Consider the following 15,958-nt stretch of genomic DNA (forward strand, 5'->3'; position numbering starts at 1 on the left):
ATGTCGCTCCTGGCAGGGGAGAGTCAGATAAGCAACAAAATTAATACACTTCACACACAGACCTCCAGCATAATTCGTGGAGGGGGTCCAGTTTTACAGATATTTTCTGTGCTTGGCAGGAAATAACGGAGAGGACTTGAACACATTCATATTTATTTCCAAAGAGAGGATACAGCTGGTGATTTCTCTTTTCCGCAAGCCGCCAGCAAGCTGCTCGGCGGCCCCCTCACCGGAGACCTCACCCCTTGTCCACATCAGCTCACGTAAGGCATGTTAGTAGTTCAGCAGTATTTTATAGCAAATACCCATAGCGTTAAAAAAGACGAATAAAAATGACCAAGATGCAATCTAGGATTTAAATACTGAACAGAGCACGTACATTAGCAATAAATATCTACGTATACATAACACAATTTCAAAATGTACAACCAAATCATGCAGTGAAGACTTGAGTTAAATGCACAGCTTTGGGAGCCAGTGTGCTGGGCTGTAATGAGGCTGCAGTTTGAGGGTGGGGGAAACGTGTATTGGTGCTTTATACATTTTGAAAGCTCTTTGTTTGCATTTCAGTAGCTCAGTAATTTACAGATCGCCAGTACTATGCTGGTTGCTGTGTCCCTGTGACCCTGGGGTGTTTCCCACAAAAACTTGGCGGATGAATGGCAGGTGGGGAGGCGAGACTCTGCTGAGATGTTTGTCGTGTGTTGGTGGGACTGGAGGGGGGGGGGCTACACCTCTTCAAAGTCATGCTGATCGGGCTCAATGACTTCGGGCTTCATCACTCTTCCCATGAAGAGCACAGATCCTGCAAGACGGACAAAACCGTGAACCGCAGTCCATCTGACCCATTCCAGTAAACGCACGGCAGGAATGTTCACCAAAGCAGCTGGATCAGGGGCAATTTAAGGACTTTAAAGGAGGGGGGTGGGGGGGGCATAAGAGGGGGCAACAGTAGTAGTAGCCCATATGTTTTGAATTGGTGAGTGACAGGGGAGGGGGCACTTTAGGGGCTAATCCCCTTTCAGCTGGGCACACTGCCCATGTACGCTTCCTAGAGATGGAAGCTTTAGTGAGAAGAAGCAGGCAGATGTGAAAGAGATGCAAAGAGATTCATAATAATAATGCAATAATGCAATATCATCTTAAAACACTGCTTTCCCCCTAGAGCAGTAGCCTAAGCACAGAAGCCTCCCTTCGCGTACACACACACACACACACACACACACACACGCACACCATGATCTGGTCTTAAGAAGACATACAACAAAAAGATCCAGATGGCATGACAAGAAATTTTAAAAGTATTTCGTTTAGTGCATGCATATAGCGTGTTGTCCTAGGGATGCCATTTTGTTGTTGTTGTTAAATATAGAGGTGTGATTTACTTGTAATAAATATTGGGCTATTTATAAAACAAAAAAGGAGTTTATAAATCCCTCACAAACCCGTCAATGAGTGATTTAAAACAACGGGCATGAAAATGTTTATGAAGAACGCAGGTAGGGCTGCAAAGGCAGTGGAGGTAAACTTCAAACTGATTTTTAAACATATTAGGTAATCTATAAAAGGACTAAAAATTAAAATTGCAAAGCTTTTTTTTTCCTATGACAGAGCTGCAGTAAGAATAATTTAGCGAAACTTTAACCTCCTTTGTTATAATGTCCGTATACTGAACTGAAAGCAAGAAAAAGCCTGATCTTAATCTAGCTGACTAGTGATGTGAGAACTGCATGTGCATAACATGCAAAGTTGGAATTAATATCCATTCCTAGTACGGCCATTTTTTTAATTCAGTACAAAATACCCGCCTCACATTATGATGTCATTGGGCACCGGTACCAGTTCTCACGGCCGTGGAAAACAAACACCTTGAAGTACTGTACTGTACTCAAAGTATCAAAAGTATAGTACCTGGTGCGGTGGAAAAGCACCCATGGCATATCACCGGGGGGGCCAAAGTGAGTGAGGCCCCAGACACAACAAATCCTCCCCTATGAACCACCTGTGTTCGTACACCCACTTCAAACAGGAGAACACAGCTGTACTGCAGGAGTCGGCTCTGCACTAGGGGGCTGTGGGCTTTGACCAACCTGTTCTCCGGTTTCTGATTAAAAAGAAGAAGGGATGATCAGCCATGATCTGGGGGCACAGCACCAACGTCCTGGTCAGCGCAATCATTCCTAAAACCAGCAGGGGGAACCATTAGTCAAACAGCAGCTTGCTAAATCTGATAGACAGGCAGAGCCACAGAGCAGCCAAGAGAAGAGATGCTATTCAGGGATTCCCCAGGAGAGGGCGTCACCTGAGGAGGCTGCTCCTTCTGCCCCCTCCTCCGTCACCTCCAAGTAGGCTTTCTGAACTGCCTTACTTATGAACAGGTCCTTCCCATCTGCAAGACAGGGGCATTGAGGGAAGGATTCAAAAAGGGAATAGTAGCGGACAGGTGAGCAATTATTCGATAATGAGCAATAATGAAAAGGTGGTGGTGGGGGGGGGGGGGGGGGGGCTAGGTGTGGAGGCCTTAAGGCCCAGTGGGAAGGCATAGGGGAGGAGGGGAGAGCACAGAATCACAGAAATTACTGGAACTGTCAGATAAATCTGCAAATGTTGACCTAGGATCCAAATTTAGCAGCCGAAACCTCCTCCCCCCATTAACTGCAGTTTTATTTCCATCCTCAGTCTCAGCAAATATTAAGAACAAAAAAAATGCCGGATTCCAATTGTGTCTTTTTTCAAAATCCTGTGGTACGTAAGGCCATACCAAAGGGTACGCAGACTGACATCAATCCCAAATAATCCTGGCTCTGTGCCAAACTCCCAGTAACGAACCAAAGCAGTGCAACAGAAATCCCCTGAAATGTCTGTGAGCCGATGTTGGCACTAAGAATCACGCAGGCGTGGCAGGGAGACCACGCGGGCGTGGCAGGGAGACCACGCGGGCGTGGCAGGTCCGGTCTGGCCGGGCAGCTCACCTGTCATGGCTGACAGATCTGCATCCTTGGTGAAGATGTTCCTGATGCCCAGCTGCTGCAGGATATCCCTCAAGTCTAGCTTCTGCTCGACCTTGAACCTTTTACATGGAATTGGATGCAGAAATCAGCCCTGACGTTTTTAAAGCGACAGGGAGCAAATGTGCCATTAGCTTATCCCGTTTGCCATAAACTGCAGGATATCTATGTAAATGTTACAGATTATTAAGCACTAATTGGAGCGGCGTAGCTGTCCGGCTTCGCTTCATGCTGCGTTTTGAACAAAATCCAGTACACACAGCCCGGAAGCAGTTTGCATTTAGTGTAAACATGCTTAATTCCAAAAAACGACTCTGCATTCTCACAAATTCTGCCATCTCAGTCTAATGCTTCCCTATTACTACTGGCCCCTATTTTTGTACTCTGTTCCCTCAGGCCTGGGTGACTAACTATTCATCAGCTGCAGGTCCCTGAACAGACGAACATGACCATCAGAGGCGTACTGATCTCACCTTGGGAAGGGTCTCACCTGGGCAGGTACACCTCCACCTTCTGCTTCTTGACATTGGCGACCCAGTCGTCAAGCAGCTGGGCCTGAATGATGGGCTCCAGCGTGGCCAGTGGCACTTCCTGTCGGGGCAGGACGATCATCATGCTCATGTCTTCCCCCTCATAAGGCATCTCCAGGACTTGGTACACCCCTCCGGCCTCGGTGGAGCCGTCGCTGAACTCGCCTATGCAGAGAGAGAGAGAGAGAGTTGGAGAGAGATGGATGAAATCTGGGCAGAAAACCACCAATGGTAATGTTTCAGGCAGATATACATCAACTATGAGTCATAGACAGGGATGGGGGGGATGGGACTTGTCCCCCCAATATTTAATTTAGCTTAATTTATCCCACCAATAAACAGACCATTGTGTTTAAATTATTAATTTGTGTTCCCTCCAATCTCAAACTGTCTCCTACACCATTGAACATGAATAATCCTTTTCATGGCTTAATTTCATAAAGTTTATTTTAAATTAATTAAACTGTAGATTAATAGGAACTGGCACTATGGAGGTGTCACAGTGCACTGTGGGTAAGGAAGCTGCCAGTTGAGATGTTGAGAACCTACTATTTACCCAAGCAGCGCTCTGTAGGGCAGCAAGCAAATAACCTTCACAACCCACCCTGCCCCCTCCCCTTTGAGGTTTCAGCTATTAAAAGCCCCTCCCGACTTTGAGTGTGTACCACATGCATCCTGATCTCCGACTCCTTGCACAGTCACCCACCATAGTAGAAGTCGCCCTGCTGGTACATCATGAGGGTCTGGACATCGGTCCCGTCGTCCTTGCTGAACGAAAAGGTCCTGGTGTTCTCAGGCCGGAACTGGTTCTTCCAGCTGCCTCGAAAGTACACGGCGTTGACCAGCGCAAGCCGGGTCAGGCTGCTGAAGTCTTCAGACGAGAGCAGGTCTCGGATTTTACCTGCCGGGGGTACACCACGTGCTTTACCCGCCTGACAGCTGCCGCTACGTCACAGCTTGGGTGGCAAAGAGATGGAACATTTACGGAAACTTTCCATCTTATTGGAAGTTAAATTGTTTTTTTAAATATTCCAGATTTTCCATGGAAATTAACAGGAACATTCGCAGTATTTTGCCGCTCATTGCTCAAACCTGACGGAGTTGCAGCTTTCAGAGGAGAAGCCAAATTAAGTCCTCTGGTCAGTGCTAAGTCACCTGCAGGACTTCAGGTCCATATCCTGCACTGGGCACCAGGATTCTCCTATTCTACAATGATATTGCTAAAAACTAGGTGAGTCTAGAACCATACAGACCATGTGATCAGCGCATGTGCCATGTAGGCCTGTGGGTGTCGTTGGGGACTCACTGTCGGTGTGGTTCTCCACCCAGTCGTTGATGTGCTGGGCCACCATGGCTGACTCGCCGAAGTCCACCGTCTCAGTTTCTGCCTTAAAGTACTTCTGGGCAAGCTGTAGGAAGTCGGGGTGGAAGTGCACCCCAGTCTGGAGGAACAGCGAGTTGGCCAGCCGCAAAATGCACGGACTGTCGTCCGAAGTCAGCTGCTGCGTCATGTTCTCCAACAGGGAGAACTCCTCACCTGAGGAGGGGGGTCAGGAGACAGGGGGAGGGGCACCGGCATGATTGACAGGTGGACTGGCGATTTCAGAATAGCATAATGGACACTGTTTCTTATACAGAAAGCTAGGTGCAAGTCTAAACACGTCGAGAGGAAGGAGGACAGAAGGGCCAACCTGGTTTGAGGTGATTGTAGCCCACAGCTTGCCGGATCTCCTTCAGGGACGAGCCTCGCGCCCCCAGCTCCACTAGGCCAAGGGCCAGGGCCACGCTGACGGGGGAGAACACGATGTTCTTCTGAGTTCCTTCCGACTGCAGCTGATGGTACAGCTGCACCGAAAGCTCGGCCGTAGGCTCCTCCCCCATCCGAGCCCGGACCTGCGTGAGGAGCAGTGGCAGGATGCACAGCGAGAGCATCACGCTGATGGGGAGATGGGGAGGAAGGGGAGGAAAGGAGAGAATGAGCCCACGCTCACGTCCACACTTTGCATTTTCCGCCCCGGCCCGCTGCCGTGTGCTCCCTGCCCGTGGTGTTGCCTAGCAACAAGCTCTTCTTACAAACAAATCACAGATCTGTGCCAAGGTTCCACAATGGGACAAAAGGAGAGTATATGGGGTGGGGGGGGACCAAAAAGAGTCATAAGGTGGGACCTGCCCCTCCCATGCATCGTCAATAGCACAAGTTTGTCTGCCAGGCCTGTATTTCTGCTGGGATCCCAGTGCCTGATGGGAGACCAGGGGTAAAGTGTGAGGGCCCCCACCTGCAGGGTATCATCATCCCTTGGTATAGCTTGACTGGGAATCGCTGGGGGGGGGGGGGGCTTCACACATAACGCCCGGTTCCCACCCTTTGCTTTGCATGTCATGTTAAAATACTTTCAAGAGTGTGAAGAGATTGCAGAACAAGAAAAACTTCTTTGCACACACAGCTGCTCGGCAGAGCAGCAAACAGGCCAGCAGGATGAGACTGCAGTGAGCCTTCCGGGGATTCCAGTGCAAATACGGCTCACACAGCACATTCACACCATGAAACAGGAAGCCATGCGAGGTGCACCGCTGAGAAGACCCTCCCACCTGCACGGTCCTGCAGACACGCATCTCCTAGACCAGGCAGATTAAAACACGTACAGCACAGCCGGACCCGAGACGTCTCTCCCTGCTCCCGTCTCGCCATGCTAACTGAAAGCGCACCCAGAATTTCATCCGCGGCACCCCGGTGTAAAGCGACCTGGCAGCCGGTGAGGGATGATCTCCCAGAGATGGTTGTTCACCCTGCGGGACGATGGTATTTAGGGAACTTTAAGGACACGGATCAAACCCTTGGATTTAACATTCAGTCTGCACAGTGGTCTCCACACTCACGGACTAACAAACATTTAATTTCAGAGGTGGAACCCAATCCGCTCTGTGAGCCCAATACAGAGAGCACGATACCTGTTGGCATCTAACCCTGCGAGCATTGAGTGCCTGTTCTGTAGCGGTTACCCTGCTGTGTCTTCATGAAAGAAACCCATAAGCGTGCCCATGTGACTGACATCCATTTCTATGGCGAGATTTCCACAATCAGTAAATGAATGGAATGGAGCGATCTCACACACACTCTGCTAGTGTCATGCAGGAAATGCGGCCCTTATCTGTTAGACGGAGTCTCTGCTCTGAATTCTCCTTCAGATTTCGGCTCCTGCATCACACCAAGGATCTGTCATGCCCCCTCCCTCTCCCCCCATCCCTGCGATCATCTCAGACTGGAGATAAGCGCTATTTGTCTGCTGCTCCAGGCTCCCCGTCATCAGAACAGGTACCGGATCGCAAGCAGCAGCAGAAGTGGAGCCGCTGGAGGAGAGGAAGGCCTCAGCTGGTCTCGCGGTGTCCTTCCGAGCTCCACGACTGGACTGACAAGCTGAGAAGCCCCAGGGAGCCCCAAGGAGGTGGTTCAAAGAGAAGTTGGGGAGCTGATGGAGGCGGTGGTGCCCTGGGGCGCGGCCAGTGGACCACATCACACGCATGTCACAGACACCGGCAGCACCGTGGAGCCCCAGGCAACACGGAACCCCTCACCCATCCCAGCCACAGCAAGCCTCCATTTAGCCATTTTGTTGTGAAATCCAGCACCGATCACAGACTCACAACCTGCCATGGTACGGATCATGGTGCGAGTCTCCAGTGGGTGTCATCATTCCCGCTACGGCCTCCCTGCATTCACACACATCTCTCTCCACACGATCACGGTGCTGGTTCAGCACGGAACTGTGGAAGATACCATAAGGACTCTAGAACCTAGGAGAGCTGGGGCACGCACACACACACACACACACACACACACACACACACACACACGGGTGCAAATAACTCACAAACGGTGTCGGTGGAAGCTGAAGGCACAGAGAATAGTAATCAAACCGGCACTGTTGGAAAACAAGGCATTAAGCCTCCCTCCACACCCCCCCGAATCGACGCGGGAGGACAGACGCCGGGGTGCGGCGTGCAAGGACACACAGTGGCTGACACACACTCCCCGTGGGAATCGGATGTAATTGAGCTTCGATCAATAGTAACCAGCTTTGCAGATCTGCTCACGCAGGTCACCACCTTGGCGTCCCTCACCCCTGGAACCCTCCTGGAAAACGGCGTACATTCGGGGGGCATAGCGCCCATAATGTCCTGCTCTTAGTGCCCCCCTGCTGGATGCGAGCGCACATACAGATGGAGAGGCCACACCGTGGGAAGAGCCAGCTTCGCTGCGTTCCAGCCTGCTTGGCTTCCCCCAAGAAACAGAATAGAACAAGACGTTTCGGAAATCTCAAATTCTTCCTCGGAGTTGCATCCTCGAGATACCGGAGGCCGTCAAACGGGGGGCGGCTGTGCGTCTGATGATGCCGTGGTAAGCGAACCCGGGCAGGGTCACGCTGTCCACACTGGCAGTGCCATCAGTCTTCCAAAACTTCCCCCTTTTGAAGCAGGTGAAGCGGTCAAGTAATGGCAATTTTTCAGGAGAATCATGAGCATGATAATTATTGAATATGTATTTTAATATTTAATAAGGCACACCCTACCTTTGTAAATTAAAACAAGAAAGCCATTCAAACTCCTTCAGGAGTCCCACGGAACGTTCCGGGTAATCCACAAGGCCAGCAGGTTATTAATCTGTGTTAACAGGCCCGTGAAGAAAAGGCCCATTCAGGTACTCTGAGCGCAGAGTGCTTTTAAAACAAGGGCTCTCTGGAGCATGGAGAGTGGCAGCCAGGCCTCCAAGGTTACCCAAGCTCCACTACAAGGTGCGGTGCTGCCCACCAGGAACCACCACGGGGCAAGACTCCAGCGATTGTCCCCAGTAACCGGATCCGCTTCCATTAAGAACTGCCAAGTTGACCGATAGACCCTGAAACACTCTGAGAAACAGACTTAAGAGCAGGAAAAGGATTCGGTCGTACAGAGGAAGAGATGACAGGGTAACAAAGATGCCAGCTACCCTGATCGAGAGGCACAGCAATTTCAGAACTCATTATCTACAGTAAAGGCTCCTTGCGCATGTCTGGCACATGTTGCAGGGTGTTTGAAAAAGCATCCGTACTTCGCGGAGTTTGCTTGATAACACCTAATCTCCTCTGTGGATTTTACATATGCGGTCCGAATTCACTGCAGTATAACTCTCGGGTGTAGGGATTCAGCGGTAGTTCTTCCATTGAGACCTACATCTGACACGGGACTGTCTCCTTGGATACACGGCTGGCAAAACCAGAGGCATTTAATCACGGAGGCGCAATCACTGCAGTAAAGCGGAACACATTCATTAATTAAAAAGCAAAACAAACACAGAGGACTGTAACCAAAGGGGCATAAATACTATCACCCATAAACGGCTTCACATAAAAGGCAGATACATAATTTAACTGTTATTCAGTGTGATATTTTAAAAACCGCATTATTTCGTGCTCAGTAAACATTACCGATAAAAATTCTGACCAATATAAAATCACTGTCTCCATTACATGAACCGATGCCCGCTTATCACATACAAACAGAACTAAAAAAATAGCGGATGAAGCATTTTATCTAGCGAAGGTTTTGAGCAGTCCGCCCTGCGCAGCCATGAGAAGCTGCTGTTCTGGAGAAGTTCAGATCGTTCCACTAATTTTCATTAAACTAACTCATTACACCTATTAATACCCTAAGAAACTGGGATTTTAATCCTACGCGAAATGCTTATTTTCCTACGAATAGGGGATAACACTTTTATTACTTAGCGTTACCTCTTTATTCCGAGCATTCGCATTATTATAAATTACATTCATTCAAACGTGAAGATGATATTACCAATAAAAACATCAGCTGGGTGTTGTAATAAGCGTAATTAATTCTGTCAAAGCAGTACATCTGCTGCAGGTGCAGGAGCAAAAGAACTGCACCAAATGAAGACCATTACTCGCGGAAGATAACTGAAATTATATTTGTCAACAGCTGGCACTGCGGTGACGATAGAAAAGAACTTTGCAATATTAGATAGGCTTCATTAAAAAAGCTTCACATTATTATCGGAATCACATGTCAAACTGTATTGACGCTGTATGTGCATCACTAAGCGAATCAGCTTCCCAGTATTTTATAAGAGCGGAAAATCTTACCGATTGGTACCGGGATTGATGCTGTACAAACGTGTGTGTGTTTCCTTGTCCTTTACGACGCGGCGGCAGGTTCGACATACAGCTAAATAATTTCACTAGCGGTCCTGCCTATCTGCACCCCTATTGGTTCATTACAGCAGAACCCATAAGAAACTTGTAAGATGCCGGATTTCATTTATTGTGCTGCATCGTCATTCATTTAACCGTTCCAAGGCTGTCAGAGAAAAACGTGAGTCAATGCGAATAAATAAAACTAATGATAATTGTGTTTTTGAAACGATCCCAAATGTGTTAAAATCATTGGGTAAACGTCGCGTCAATCAACTTCCGATCCACCAATCGTGGGCAGAAACGCAGTGTTTCTGGTAATTGTATTTCTAAGATTACGAGCGTCAGTAACGCCTGCCTGTCGAAAGGACTACAACCGCTTGGGCTGAAAGATTCCCGGAAGTTGGGAGTCCAGCGCGGTGGCGACCGATTGGATTGTGCGCGGTAGACGTCGTCTTCTCACGTTCCTGCTCTAAAGGAAAACTTCCGTCTTTCGGATTAAAAAGCAACAATAAAGCACAAATAAAAAGTTTGCGCTCCTACACCGAGGACGGAGAAGGGGGAAGGTAGGGCGCGCCTACGGTTTCTGCCTGATATAATGGTCGTTAGACGTTTAATATGGTTACACCGTTGGCAGTTTCAGCAAAGTTAGCAGGTCCGTTCAGCAGCTAACCGAACCTAGCCTAGCCTAGCATGCTAGTTATTCGTGTGTTTATACGCCGCCAGCTGTCTTTTTTTTTTTTTTTTTTTTTTACAAATGCACTTCGGGGGTGGCGTGTGTGCAGAACTACTGAATTTATAAAAGGGCAGTGCGGCCCACCGGGTCTGGACGGCTCCGGAGGCCCGGCTTTGGCCTGGTGCTGACGGCGAGCTTGTCGTCTCCTGCTAATCTGTCTGTAGGTGGCGGCCGGTCTCCCGAGCTCTCATCTGCGCCGCAGTCTGCACCTGCTCCCCTTGCAGAAGCTCGGCCGCATTTTCACAACGGTCCTTTTGCCGTCCAGGGTTTCTTACCACTGCATAGATATGATGTTACATATCCGCTGACATTTGTTTTTAGAGTTTTAACTGAATGCATAATCCTAATAAACCTATCTTACCCATCTTTACATCTAGGTATTGCAGGAAGTGTGGTTAAATACCTTCCTGTGACAGACCCACTCATGCGGGCTGTGCACAGGTCCCCAAACCACTGCGACACCTGCTGTTCTTGTCTTATCGGGAAATCCTTTGCTCAGTGTCCCTTATTTTCGCGACCCATGTTGACACGTACGGCATCGAGAGCATACACTTGGCTCGGTGAACTCTGGCCACCCGGCTAATTCCCATAGCTAGTTGCCAGCTTAATCTGTTGGGTAAAATAGGGTGAGCCGGTATCGCTGGGGGTGCGTGACGTCATCGCGCCTCGTTTCCCGGCCCTTCGGTCTCAGTGGGAACTATGACGCGGCCCTTGGGTAGGGGTGTGGAGCCCCGGCCTCCCCAGGGCCGCAGGGTGTGCTGCTCTTCCTCATTCTGTTCTTATTCGAGCAGGAAATAGTTTAGGCGAGACACAGAATGAGAGAGTGAGTGGGAGAGAGAGAGAGAGAGAGAGAGAGAGAGAGAGAGAGAGAGAGAGAGAGCAGGAACCTGATGGTGCTTCACGGAGTCTGTTCTTGGGATGATTTACCATAGTTTACTATGGCTGTGCCCGACAAAGTGCTCTAACCTTGTCATCTTGATTTGTCGTTTCTATGTTGTAGCCTTAGTTCATGTCACTGCATTAAATCTTTATTTCCTGGAGATCTGAGTTGAGTTCTCCTGATCCCTTGTGAAATACTGCTAAGTTCTTACATGTTTGTTACCGTGGTAAGGCACACCCTGTACATAAATGTTTGTTAATCGTTGTCCTATGTGCCTCCCTACCCTCCCCCCTACTTCTCTGTGTCGGTGTTTTGATCTGAATGTGTTTTGTCAAATGCAAAGCGGTTATGAGCAAGCTGCCCTTTTTTGCATCCTTGTGTTGCAGGGACTGTGCGGGCTCCTCCTCTGTGCAGGGCGTTGTCTAACAAAGAGCCGGCCCACCACCTCCTCGCTCCCTTTCACCTAAAGCGGGCCTTTGGACGAGGATGACAATGGAAGAGATGAAGAATGAAGCTGATGTGACCTCGATGGTTTCCATGACGTTGTATGCTGTGATGTACCCGGTCTTCAACGAGGTGTGTAGGGGCTCAGTGGTTGGGCTGGCTTTAGATGTGACACTAACTTGAGCTGGGAGTGGTGAATGGTCTGTCTAAAAGAAAAAAAGCTGTCTATCCGTCAGTCTATCCCTCCCTCTCTTTATCCCATTCGTGGTCGCAGATAGGCCTGCAGCCTATCCTAGAAGCACAGGGCATGAGGCTGGTGTACACCCTGAATGGGATGCCAGTCCATTGCCGGGCGCATACAGGCGTACGCTCTCATATAAATATACTGCGTGGGCAGTTTGAAGGCAGCAGTTAGTCTGGGAGGAAACCGGAGTATCCAGTGGGAAGCCCCCACAGCATGGAGAGAACATTCAAACCCCAGACAGACACGCACACAGAGACAGACAGCGGAGGTGAGGTTTGAACCCCCAGCTCTGGAGGTGTGGTGCCACTGTAGTGCCCTTTGGGAAGTTCTCAAGGTGCCTGATATGTGCACGCACACACTGTACTTCAGGTTCGGTGTGAATGCTCCCATTTGGTTATAAATGGATGAAGGAAGGGGTCTGTCACCAGACTGGCTGGCGGTCTCGCTCTCCGTGGACACGGCAGCCGGGTCGGGCACCTTCCCTTCCTCCCTCTGACACAGTTACGCCACGTCCTCGCCTTCTGCTGTGTGACTGTCAGCTTAACTGGGTGGCTGGAGTGGTAGCACAGGAAGAGCCGGGCAATGCTTAGTATACTGCGTGTGAACCAACAGCTGTTGGTGTTGGTGGGGGGGACTGGCAGCAGTTTATAAGGGGGAGACATGTGCACCACACACACACACACACACACACACACTGAGTTTTTAGGGTCCACTTAGGATATCGGGGGATTAATGCTAAATGAATGTGTACATCCAGCCAGTGTCATCTCTGGCAACCCCCCTGTGCCCCTGTAGGTGGCGCCTCTTGGCCTGTGTTCCTGCTCGGGTTCCTTAAGAGCTGGAATAATGATGAGGGTTGGCAGCCCGAGAGGCAGATGCTTGGTTTCTGGAGGATTCTGGGCTGGATGCTGAATTATTATTTGCTTTTTTTTGCAGCTGGAGAGGGTGAACCTGTCGGCGGCCCAGACTCTGCGGGCTGCTTTTATCAAGGTGAGGCCGGTGCCTGGGCATAGTGTGAGTGCTCCCTGGGGCCTTTATGGTGGGGGGGGGCGGGCAGAGTCGCACCTGATTAGTTGGCATGATGTGCATGTCATGATAATGATTATCTTCTGGACTTGTGCACTGTGGTCTTGGAGATTGAGGTTGTGGTTTCACCCCCCCCACCCCCCCCCCCTCCTCCATGGCCAGGCGGAGAAAGAGAATCCGGGTCTCACTCAGGACATCATCATGAAGATCCTAGAGAAGAAGAATGTGGAGGTGAATTTCACAGAGTCGCTGCTGCGGATGGCTGCTGATGACGTCGAAGGTGAGGGGGAGACCTGGGGGGGGGGGGGGGGGCTCCTGCTGTTCGGTTCTCTCCAGTCGGTGTACTGGTGAGACCAGCACAGCGCTGAAAAATGAGGTTTCTCTGCTGCTCCCTGCCATTCCTTTCTGCTCTTTGCGGTCTCTGCTGGCGGTAGCTGTAATTACACACTTATTGCCGTGCTGCTCTTCTCTCTCGCCGTGATTTGTGTTCCTTGTGTCTCTGCCTGTGTGTGTGTGTGTGTGTGTGTGTGTGTGTGTGTGTGTGTGTGTGTGTGTGTGTGTGTGTGTGTGTGTCTGGCTGCTTGACAGGAAAAAAAGCCTTTCTCTTGCTCATAGGTGGTGCTGTTTCACCACAAATACCAAACTGCTGCCTGAAGCTACCACCCCCAACCCCCCACTCCCTGACCCTGTATGTTTATTTTCACCCTCTGCGATCCCTCCCCGCCTTGTGCCGCCAATGGCTAGAGGCTGCGCATCTTAAAGTTGTGGATTATCAGCCTGGCCAGGGTGTTCCCAGTCTGGTTCAAGCTCTGCATCTCTACGCCTGTCTCGCCTCTGACGGTTAAGGTGTGCAGGGTTTTAGCCAAAGCCGGCTCAGTGTGTTTAAGAGTAACCTGTAGTTTTGTCATTTAAAATCAGCTGTTATAATACCCCTCCCCCACCTGGAACTGAAACTTTTACCTGCTCCATTTTACATTCTCACCCCCATCCCCGAGTCATCGACCTGTCCGTTTCCACGGTGAATGACGGTGTGTTTTGTCTGTGGGCGTGGCAGAGTACATGATTGACAGGCCGGAACAGGAGTTCCAGGACCTGAATGAGAAGGCCCGGGCGCTGAAACACATCCTGAGCAAGATCCCCGACGAGATCAATGACCGAGTGCGCTTCCTTCAGACAATCAAGTGGGTCCTTCGCTTATCCGCACACACACACACACACACACACGCAGAAGCCACGACTCGACTGAGCCATACAGAATTAATATTGCCTTCAGCATGACAAAAGTCATTTTGTCATTTAATTTCTGCTCCTAGTTTTATTTGACGCTCGGCGCTCTGTGACTTTCTCGGCCTGCGAGTCTCGATCCTGATTGGCTGTGGAGGCGTGTGCTCACCCTGATATGCCTTTGCTCTCGGTGTGAGAGTGCATGTGGCTCTGCCATCTGGAGCTCATCTGTGTGCTAACTGCTGTCCACAGAGACATCGCCAGTGCAATCAAGGAGTTGCTGGATACCGTGAACAACGTCTTTAAGAAATACCAGTACCAGAATCGCAGGGTGAGCGCTGCACACAGTCCGATCCGGCCCTCCCCGGCCCAGCCTCTCTCCTCACCTCCTCAGGGGGAACGTCCTCTTTCTCCAAAGATCTTTGTGATAAATAATCCAATATGCCTCCTAACTCGGGTTAGAGCTGTAGGCTGTTTTTCAAGGGGGGGGTGGGAAACCTAAATTAGTGTTTTTTATTTTTTTTTGCTTGTTTGTTTTCAGGCACTTGAACACCAAAAGAAGGAGTTTGTGAAGTACTCCAAAAGCTTCAGCGATACCCTCAAAACTTACTTCAAAGATGGAAAGTAAGTTGTACTGATTTATTGTCTTAAATTGCAGTTAACCCCTGTGCCCATGTCTGTTTAGTTTGTTTTTAATTGACATTTATTCTGTTGCTTTGCTTATTTTGATTTAATTTAAATAGAGGAGGTGCTGTGTCTTGTGTTCTCCTGTCACCCAGGTTCTAGTCATGGCCTTATGGTTTTGGTTTTTGGTCTTACATTCAGAGGAAATGTGTGTGTTATGTATATATTACATTGTGGGGACCAAATCTCCCCAAAATATGATAAAAACCTGTTATTTTGATCATATAGGGAACCATTTATTTTTGGTAGAGGTTAAGGTTGTCATTGCTGGGATTAGGGTTTTTCATATGAATAAACAGTCCTCACAAAGCATGTCCATGCCAAAGGCCTAACGTCTTGAGAAGCCCAGTCTGACATCTTCCACTTTCTTCCTCTCTCTCTCCTCCCAGGGCGATAAATGTCTTCATCAGCGCCAACAGACTCATCCACCAAACCAACTTAATACTGCAGACCTTTAAGACCGTAGCCTAGAAGCCCTGCCCTCTAGAGGCGTGGTGATGTTTTAAAAATTGGATAGAATAACCTTTATGTAAAATGTAAAGTTTTTTTTCTTTTTCTCTTTCATCTTCTTTTTGGACTATAATTTATAAGTCTTGCTTCATGGGGGAGGGGTCTTGAGGCAGGCATTCTGAACAGTATAATTGCCAGCTTTTATAATTTCTTACGTTTTCTCCTCCTAATCACGACCTCACCACAGTGATCGTCGCTTCCTGTCTTTCGCTGTCACCACTGTTCTATCCAAAAAAAGCCAAAAAATCGCTCGCCTTAAGTGTCATGTGACATTCCTTATATGAAATGTAAATATTGGTCCGCTGACATTCTAACTTGAAGAGTAAGACGTAAAACACAAGTTATGTATTTAACACATCGGTGGCAAATGTTCAAATAAATAGTTTACATATGTAAGTGTCGCTGTGATGTCGTCTTTTCACATCGGAGATGGAGAGTTTCTTTCTCCTGGACCTGGTTTCGGCCTGTGGTTCAACTTTAAGCTGCG

The 15,958-nt window shown here is 49.1% G+C and overlaps 2 protein-coding genes across 3 annotated transcripts; one reads left to right on the plus strand and one right to left on the minus strand.

Moving 5' to 3' along the window:
- Nucleotides 1–136: 136 nt before the first annotated feature.
- Nucleotides 137–9,972, minus strand: serpini1 (serpin peptidase inhibitor, clade I (neuroserpin), member 1). 2 transcript variants are annotated; one of them, XM_048980824.1, is made up of 9 exons: nucleotides 9,676–9,972; nucleotides 5,230–5,474; nucleotides 4,845–5,075; nucleotides 4,245–4,442; nucleotides 3,499–3,703; nucleotides 2,973–3,070; nucleotides 2,303–2,389; nucleotides 2,091–2,180; nucleotides 137–805 (listed from the first exon to the last, which is right to left on the minus strand). In XM_048980824.1, the coding sequence occupies exons 2-9, from the start codon at nucleotides 5,468–5,470 to the stop codon at nucleotides 729–731; spliced, it is 1,227 nt and encodes a 408-aa protein (XP_048836781.1). In that variant the 5' UTR covers nucleotides 5,471–5,474; nucleotides 9,676–9,972; the 3' UTR covers nucleotides 137–728. The 2 variants fall into 2 exon arrangements, with proteins under 2 accessions (XP_048836781.1, XP_048836782.1); XM_048980825.1 differs by having other exon boundaries at nucleotides 4,245–4,439; nucleotides 9,676–9,968.
- A 156-nt stretch (nucleotides 9,973–10,128) lies between these two features.
- On the plus strand, nucleotides 10,129–15,867 carry pdcd10a (programmed cell death 10a). Its single transcript, XM_048980827.1, has 8 exons — nucleotides 10,129–10,289; nucleotides 11,726–11,915; nucleotides 12,964–13,017; nucleotides 13,216–13,333; nucleotides 14,108–14,234; nucleotides 14,530–14,608; nucleotides 14,819–14,901; nucleotides 15,351–15,867. The coding sequence occupies exons 2-8, from the start codon at nucleotides 11,826–11,828 to the stop codon at nucleotides 15,430–15,432; spliced, it is 633 nt and encodes a 210-aa protein (XP_048836784.1). The 5' UTR covers nucleotides 10,129–10,289; nucleotides 11,726–11,825; the 3' UTR covers nucleotides 15,433–15,867.
- Nucleotides 15,868–15,958: the final 91 nt, after the last annotated feature.

This window comes from Brienomyrus brachyistius, chromosome 17, assembly GCF_023856365.1.
Source record: "Brienomyrus brachyistius isolate T26 chromosome 17, BBRACH_0.4, whole genome shotgun sequence".
In the NCBI taxonomy this organism is placed as follows: domain Eukaryota; kingdom Metazoa; phylum Chordata; class Actinopteri; order Osteoglossiformes; family Mormyridae; genus Brienomyrus; species Brienomyrus brachyistius.